The 8,623-nt window shown below is 61.7% G+C and overlaps 1 protein-coding gene and 1 pseudogene across 1 annotated transcript in view; one reads left to right on the top strand and one right to left on the bottom strand.

Moving 5' to 3' along the window:
* The first annotated feature begins 433 nt into the window (after positions 1–433).
* Positions 434–5,395, top strand: LOC140457178 (maestro heat-like repeat-containing protein family member 1 pseudogene; annotated as a pseudogene).
* A 356-nt stretch (positions 5,396–5,751) lies between these two features.
* The window catches only part of LOC140457030 (glycogen phosphorylase, muscle form), an 84,699-nt gene continuing 81,827 nt past the window's right edge, over positions 5,752–8,623 (bottom strand). The window contains exon 20 of the mRNA XM_072550946.1: positions 5,752–8,352. Coding sequence (XP_072407047.1) covers positions 8,200–8,352 — 153 coding nt within the window. The 3' untranslated portion in view covers positions 5,752–8,199. The remainder of the gene's footprint in view (positions 8,353–8,623) is intronic.

Genomic DNA, 8,623 nt, shown 5'->3' with positions numbered 1-8,623 from the left:
GAGTGACAGGGCCAACGGGGTTGACCAACTGGGGGTCGAAGTCTTATCTGCGCAGGCCTACTACCGATTTCAACCATTAACGGGAGGTGGCGGGCTGGGGGAGGGAACTGGCCCGGAGAGGCTAGACCCTCGTGAGGGGTGGGGGGGTGGGGGGCGTCTGACTTTAATGGGGAGGGTGACGTGAGGGCGTGTCTGGGGGGTGGCGGGGGGGGGGGTGGGGGAATGCAGAAGCAGGAAAACAGGAGCGAGGGAGGGAGCGGACAAGGAAATGGGTGAGGCCCGACTCGAGTGAGGGGAGTCGCCTGTTAGCCCTTGGTGGGAGGGAGCGGAGCTGTCCGAGGGGAGGGGGCGGGGTTGGCTGACGGCGGCCATTTTGTGAGGGTTGTTGGAGGCGGGGGAGGAACGGGGAAGGGGGATCGGGAGCCGTCCGGTCATGGAGGTGTGCAAGCTGGAGTCGTGCAAGGCCGAGGCCTCACTTGTGGCGCTGACGGACGCCGCCTTCGATAAGGACGAGGGCGTGCGGCGGCAGATCGCCCAGTCGCTCTACGAGCTGGGCTGCCACAACACCGAGCAGGTACTGGGCGCCTGCTTTGACTTCCTGCTCAAGCACAGCCAGCTGGTGCAGGGCCACCGCACCGCCATCTTGCAGTGCATGGAGCGCGTCGTGCGCGACAACATCGGCCAGCTCGGCCTGCCGCTGGCCAAGAAGATCATCAACCTGGCCTCCGAGGAGATGATCAAGTCCAGCGAGACGGCGGTGGGCTGGAAGGAGGCGGCCAGCAACCTGCTGGTGGCGCTGGGCTCCCGGTTCACCGAGGAGATCCTGGAGGACATCCTGCAGAAGCTGCAGCCGGGCGTGGTGCCCCAGTTCTTTGTGGTGCAGACCCTGGCCAACCTGGCGGTGGCCAATGTGCACGGCATCGTGCCCTACCTGACCACCACCCTGCAGACCATGCTGCCCATGTTCCACATGGTTAAGCAGGACAACATGAAGTTGGCCTTTACCTCGGCCATGGCGCTTTTCAGTAAGAGCATCCTGGAGTACCTGGTGACAGCAGACCAGGCCTCCAGACCCGTGCTGAGCCGGGAGACCTTTGCCCCCGACATCTACACCGCCTACAAGGTCCTCTTCGGCACCTGGCTGCGGAACAAGGACGTCAAGCTGCGCTCGGCCATCGTGGTGGCCCTGGGGCACATGGTCCACCTCCTGCCCCCCGAGCGCATGGACGAGGAGCTGCCCCGCCTCCTGGTGGGCATCATGGGCCTCTACAAGAAACGCTGCGAGCCCTGCCACGTCACCCAGTGCCTGCGCAACATCCTGGAGGCCGCCATCGAGGTGACCAGCCACGTGCCCGAGACCCAGATGGACAGCCTCCTGCCCCAGCTGCACCACCAGGCGTGCATGCCGGTCGACGGGCAGGACCCGCTCAGCGCCCGCAACCAGCAGGAGGTGCTGCAGTGCTTCACCATCCTGTCGCACGTCTCCATCGACGCCGTGGTCAAGTTCCTGCTGCAGAAGCTGTCCAGCAACAACGAGAAGGTGCGGGTGGGCACCCTGATGGTGCTCAACCACGTGGTGAGCAGCGGCTACAAAGCCCTGGAGAGCAAGAAGGCGCTGATCGTCAGCGGCATGAAGCAGTCGCTGCAGGACAGTGACAACAAGGTCAAGAAGGTGACCGCTCAGGTCATCAGCAGCATGGGCGAGCACGGCTACCTGCAGCTGGAAGGGGGCGCCATCTTGGTGGATTTCCTGGTACAGCAGTGCGCCCTGATACCCGACGAAGGGCTCGGGCACCACCACCGGGCGCCGGACGCCGACGAGGTGAGGGACGAAGACCTGTGCGAGCTCTGCGAGGGCATCCTCGGCTTCCTGGTGTCGCTGGACAGGATGGAGGACGTGCTGTGGCCCTTCCTGCTGGAGTTCGTCACGCCGGTGCAGTACACCCATGCCCTGGCGGTCGTCTGCCGCTGCCTGGAGCAGGTGGGCAACCGCAAGAGGCGGCAGAGCCTGCAGTACGTGCTGCTGAACTACAACGAGCGGCTGGGCCTGCCCAAGCCCCACACCCTGCTGGCGCGGCTGCTGGCGGTCTCGGCCCTGCCCTACGCCGGTCAAGGCCGGGGCCTGGCCGCCCTGAGCCTGCTGCAAGTGCTCAGCCCCAACGTCCACGCCGAGGTGGTGAAGCTGTGGGACGAGGAGCTGCCCCAGCTCATCCAGTTCCTGGCCGAGCACCGGGAGGAGACCCTGCCCCAGAAGCTCTGGGAGGACAAGCTCTTCTTCTTCCTGTCCCGCACCCTGGAGACCATCACCGACGAGAAGTGGACGTGGGAGCTGAGCGAGGAGATGACCCGGCACATCCACAACTACCACAGCTACCCGCGGGAGAAAGCCTTCCTCTACAAGTGCGTGGGCATCGTGCTGGGCCAGACCAGCAACAAGGACGTCATCAACAACGAGCTGCAGGAAATGCTGCTCAGCGTGCAGCACAACGAGGCGCTGGAGCGCGAGGGCCTGGCCACGGGCATCGGCTTCTGCGCCATGACCCACCTGGACGACACGCTGGCCAAGCTGGACGACTTTGTCAAGATGGACATCGTGAAGAAGACGGCCAGCTTCTTCAACATCCTGAAGGAGAAGCTCGACGGCGACATGGAGAGGGTCAAGAGCACGCTCATCCTGTGCTACGGCTACGTGGCGCTCTACGCCCCCGAGGGACTCATCCTCCAGCGGGTGGAGATGCACATCCTCGACCACATCCTCAGCCTGTCCAACACCAAGGTGCTGGGCATCAAGGTGGAGACCAAGGACCTGATGATCAAGTTGACCCTGATCAAGGCCGTGACCCTGATCGCCAAGGCCGTGTACGCCAACCGGGGCAAGCACCTGTTCAAGTTCAGCCGCCGGGAGGAGGTCCTCTCCCACATGCAGGACCTGATCACCAGTGAGTCCAAGGCCCACCTGAAGTCCCGGGTGCGCCAGGCGGCCATCAACGCCTGCACGCACCTCATCCGGCTGGAGCCCCGGCTCAACGAGGTGGAGTCGTCGGACCTGATCCGCACCTGCCTGGAGGCGGTCTTCAGCTTCCCGCCGCTGGACGGCGACAAGCGCAAGGACACCCGGAAGCTGAAGGAGCGCGAGGTGCTCCACACCGAGACCGTCGCTGCCCTGCACGAGCTGCTCAAGGAGTTCCTGAGCCAGAACCTGACCTCCGAGGGCCTGGAGTTCATCTTCAAGCACGTGCAGGAGTGGATGGTCTCCACCAAGGACCACGAGCGGGAGAGGGCGGTGGAGGCAATGCTGGCCCTCCTCGCCTTCTACCGGGACCGCTTCAAGTCGGTCAACGTCAGCACCTTCCACAACCTGGGTGTGCTGGTGGGTCGCTTCGTGCCTCGCTGCGCCGACCCGGTGCTGGCCATACGCTACATGGCCATGGACGCCCTCTACAACCTGCTGTACATCCAGGTGCGCTATGAGGGCTGCGTCGTCAACCAGCCAGACAACCTGGTCGACCACCTCGGGGACATCAAGGAGCAGCTGCAGAACCCCGACAGCCACGTCCTCTTCCAGATCTGCTACGACATCGCCAAGGTCATCTCCAACAAGCTGCCCCACGACCAGCTGCACCCGCTACTCTTTGCCCTCTTTGAGGGCCTCTCAGACTACCACGCCACCTGCTCCAGCGCCACCTCGGTGGTGATGAACACCCTGGTGCGACGGCACGGCGCCAGCCTGAAGGACCACATCCCAGAGATCCTGGGCCACCTCCAGGTGGGCATGCCCACCATCGCCCTGGAGCAGGTGCGGTTCTCCGTCATCCACTTCATCTCCATCCTGACCTCGCAGTGCCTGCCCGGGGTGCTCTCCTATCTCCTCTTCCGGCCCCTGCCCTACGACAAGTACACCAGTGCCATCTGGCAGTCGCTGGCGCGCGAGGTGCAACTGGCCACCACCACCATGGACTACCTGCTGGGCAAGATCAACGACTACCTGTCCCACGAGGATCGCAGGGAGGGCGTCGCCAAGCGCCCACCCTCCACTGGCACCTCAGAGACCGTGGCTGTCATCTACGCCCTCAACGAGATGGTCTCCAACCCCGAGTCGACGGAGGCGGTGGTCAACCTCTACCCCAAGCTCCTTGGCACCTTGCTGCTCTACCTCAGCTTCATCGTCAACGAGAGGATGTCCGAGCTCCAGGGCAAGGGGGTCTCCAAAAAGAAGAGGCTGTCGCTGCAGCTCCAAAACACGCCCAACCTCAACATCTGGGACTCCTCGCTGGAGGCCCTCAAGCTCATGCTGTCCCGCGGCAAGACGGAGGAGGTGGCTGCCGCGATGGAGGACGAGGGTGGTTGGGAGCTTCTGAGGAGCCCCGAGGACCACCAGCGGGGGGTGGCGATGCTGGCCCGGGCCTCGGCCAAGCACGGCGCCGCCTACCTGCCGGACACCGTGCGCTTCCTGGCGCCCATCCTGCACAACCTCCACGAGCACCAGCGGGTGGCCGTGGCCACGTTCTTCGGCGAGCTGCTGGCGTCGCCCAGCGCCCAGGAGCCGGCGGTGACCGAGCTGCTGGTGGGCAGCCTGCTGCGGGGCCTGGACGACGTGTCGCCCACCGTCCACTGGCTCTCCATCCGGGGCTTGGGCAACCTGGCGGCGGGCTGCCCGCAGCGGGTGCCGCGCTACGCCGAGCGGCTGCTGGCCGCCATGGTGGGCGGCCTGGACGAGAAGACGGAGCTCAACCACCTGATCGTGCTGGAGGCCATGGCGGGCCTGGGCAAGGTGCTGGCGCGGCTGGACTCGGCCCAGGTGCGGCCCATCCTGCCCGGCATCATCAGCACCGTGCAGCCCTTCTTCGAGAACGAGAGCGACCAGCTGAGGGCGGCCGCGTTCGCCGTCTTTGGGAGCCTGGCGCGCTTCGGCGAGGGGCAGCCGGAGCCCGCCTTCCTGGAGCACGTCCACGCCAGCCTGGTTAGCCTGGTGCTGCACCTCAACGACAGCAGCGGTGAGGTGGTGAGGGCCTGCAAGGCGGTGCTGCAGGTGGTAGGCCCGCACCTGTGCTCCCAGGGCCCCGGCAGCCTCTTCCGGGGCGAGCTGCTGGAGCAGGCCAACGTCCGCTACTGGGAGTTCATCGCCGAGCTCAGCAAGGTCATCGTCGGCGAGTTCCCCGACAAGATCGGCCTCTACCTGAACGCCAGCATGTCCTTCTTCAAGAGCATGCTGCCCGAGGTCCGGGGCAACGCCGTCGTCCTGGCCGGCTTCATCCTGCAGAACCTGCCCCGGGAGTACGTGGAGGCCAGCACCGACGACAATGTCTGCGTCGCCATCATTATGATGCTGCACGACGTCTCTCCGTGCGTCCGGGTCAAGGCCGCCCGGGTGCTGGGCCTCCACCGCGGCTTTTGACCGCTCGCCCCAGCCGCCGCCCCCGACCCGAACCGGACACCGGGTCACCGGCGGAGGTCAGCAGGCTTCCGCTCCCCCTGACCTACCCCACCTCGTGCCGCCAACCTCCTCAACCCAATCCCCAGTCGCACAGATGGGGGGAGGGAGGGAGGGAGGGAGGGGAGGGGGACAGGCTGCCCGCTCAGAGAGGGCACCACCTTCGCGAGGCCCAGTCGCAGCAGCGGGAGGTTCGGTGGGGAGCCGGGGGATGGGTGCGTGGGCGCCTAGATCAGCGTAAAGTCTAATAAAAGCCTACGCAGAGTGCCTGAGGCTCGCTTCTTTCCTCGCCCCCTTCCCAGTTAAATAACACATTCAGGACTGCTTCAATTGTTTTTATTTTGGGTTTAGCTGAAGGTCAAGACAGCCACAACTCAACACGATATTGCACTGGGATAAAACATGCAGCTTCACACACAGGGCAATGAGGACACCGCGATCGTGAACAGGGCGCCACTCAGGAGGGGCAGGGAAACGCCAGCACCATCCCCAAGGTTCGATTTGGGGGGGGGGGGGGGGGGGGTGGGAGGTGGGCAGAGGAAGGGTAAAGTACAGGTGGCCGGAAATTCAGTCTTTTCAAATGGCGGGATCACTTCCCAACTCGGTTTATTTTCTGTTCTTTATTTCTCTTCACTCTGGAGGGTCAGATGGACATATCCACAGCGTTTGACGTAAAAACGCACTGGTCTAACTCGGGTGGGGTTTAGTGTCTTCAAAAAGCAAAGGCAGAGGATAAGGGACTGGGACAGGGAAGAGGTCACGCAGACCCCACTGCACAGATCCCCCCAACATGAGTGATGGTCATCCTCGAGGGACTGGGACAGGGAAGAGGTCACGCAGACCCCACTGCACAGATCCCCCCAACATGAGTGATGGTCATCCTCGAGGGACTGGGACAGGGAAGAGGTCACGCAGACCCCACTGCACAGATCCCCCCAACATGAGTGATGGTCATCCTCGAGGGACTGGGACAGGGAAGAGGTCACGCAGACCCCACTGCACAGATCCCCCCAACATGAGTGATGGTCATCCTCGAGGGACTGGGACAGGGAAGAGGTCACGCAGACCCCACTGCGCAGATACCCCCAACATGAGTGATGTTCATCCTCGAGGGACTGGGACAGGGAAGAGGTCACGCAGACCCCACTGCACAGATCCCCCCAACATGAGTGATGGTCATCCTCGAGGGACTGGGACAGGGAAGAGGTCACGCAGACCCCACTGCACAGATCCCCCCAACATGAGTGATGGTCATCCTCGAGGGACTGGGACAGGGAAGAGGTCACGCAGACCCCACTGCGCAGATACCCCCAACATGAGTGATGTTCATCCTCGAGGGACTGGGACAGGGAAGAGGTCACGCAGACCCCACTGCACAGATCCCCCCAACATGAGTGATGGTCATCCTCGAGGGACTGGGACAGGGAAGAGGTCACGCAGACCCCACTGCACAGATCCCCCCAACATGAGTGATGGTCATCCTCGAGGGACTGGGACAGGGAAGAGGTCACGCAGACCCCACTGCACAGATACCCCCAACATGAGTGATGGTCATCTCCTTTTGGGAGGGGGGGGGGGGGGGGGGGAATAACAGTCGGGGATCTTTCTCTCCAGCCTTCAAGTGCACATGGTCAGGCAAATTCAGCTGGTAGTACATCCCCTTCACCCTCTTGTAGAGATGAGCAGAGGTTGACCAAATCGAGGAGGCATTGCACTGACACTCAGCAATTAAATACATTTTTTTTGTGTAGTTTCCTTTAAATATTTACACTTAAAAATAAGTTAGTTATTCACACATTAAATACACGCGAGGGAAGACTTAAACCTGCTGGCTCCTACACCATGACCAAAACGTCAAAGATTAGGGAGAGCGTCACAGCGGCCATTTTGTTTTTTTTAAAGCCGTGGATCAGGAAAGCATCCAGAGAGCAAGCCGTCCCCATCCTATGACAAACTGCAATGCGGTGCCTTTCAAAAACAGATCTGCTTTCTTCAGCTTTGGGAAAAAAAAGGCTTTGAAACACCCACCTCCCAACGTGGTCGAGAACATTCTAGAAACACAACAGCTCAACCACGAGACAACACTGCACCCACACAAGGCCTCAGCTCGAAGGCCGACCAACTCCCTCTACACAGAGGGAAAGCAGTTGGTTTCTTCAATTGAAAAGCGGGTGGGGGCGGGGGGGAAAGCAAAACAAAAACTCCAAGAGGACCCTTGCCTGAGCCAACTTAAATCAGGCTGTTGCCTGTCAGCTACGCTGCAGGTGCTCAAGTCCAGACTATCCTGCAATTTGGTGCTGGAAAGGAGGGAAGAGAGAGGGAACAATTGGGGGAGGGGGAAGGTGGTATTGAGTGCGCCAACTCGGAACCCTTAAGGGCTAAGTGGGCAAGCAAAATTAGCACCTGGTTAGGCAAACATTATTCCTGGAATTCTCCTGCTGCCAAAGCACGCAACACATCAAGTAAAACCGAGCGTGCACCATTGTGAGGCCTAATAGCTTCCAGGGAGCAAGGAGAGCTTCCCCACTCCCCTCCAATCGATGGTGGGGGGAGGACGGTGACAGCTGTTGGGCAGCTCTCTGAGCCATGGGCTTGGAGGGTGTGGTCAGGGGCAGGAAGCTACATTCTGGGAGCCAGCAGGTTGACTTCCGGGAGGGTCAAGCACGCAGGCGGGTCAGAGGGGAGCGTTCGGGGGCAGGGAACATGGGGGAGGAGACAGCGTGCAGGGACGGTGAGAGGGAGGTCGAGAGAGGAGTGCCGAGGGATCTCTACTCCCGGGGTTCGTTGGGGGGTGGGATCTTGTGCTTGCTGGGCTCCACGCCCCAGATCTGCCGGGCGTACTCGGCAATCGTCCTGTCGCTGGAGAATTTTCCGGAGGTGGCGATGTTTTTGATGACCATCTTGGTCCATTCCCTGGAATTCTGCAAGGAGAGAGAGAGAGAGAGACACAGGAAGATGATGGATAAGAGAGACAGAGACAGAAAGATTAAAGGTGGGGATTGGTTCTATGGAACGACCCTGATCAATGTTCCTCTTGCTTTTCCACGTCTGTCCTGAAAGGAATCACCCCCTGTCACTGAATGGTGATCCTGAACAGCCTGCCTCAGCACTGGGGCATGGAGTGGGTGATGAATAGCTGGATGGAATATGGAAGGAGAAGAGGGTGCGAATGGCACTGTCCCAGCAATCCAA

This window comes from Chiloscyllium punctatum, chromosome 31 (assembly GCF_047496795.1).
Source record: "Chiloscyllium punctatum isolate Juve2018m chromosome 31, sChiPun1.3, whole genome shotgun sequence".
Taxonomy (NCBI): domain Eukaryota; kingdom Metazoa; phylum Chordata; class Chondrichthyes; order Orectolobiformes; family Hemiscylliidae; genus Chiloscyllium; species Chiloscyllium punctatum.
The sequence above is the reverse complement of the archived record's forward strand: the minus strand, read 5'-3'. Positions and strand labels throughout refer to the sequence as shown.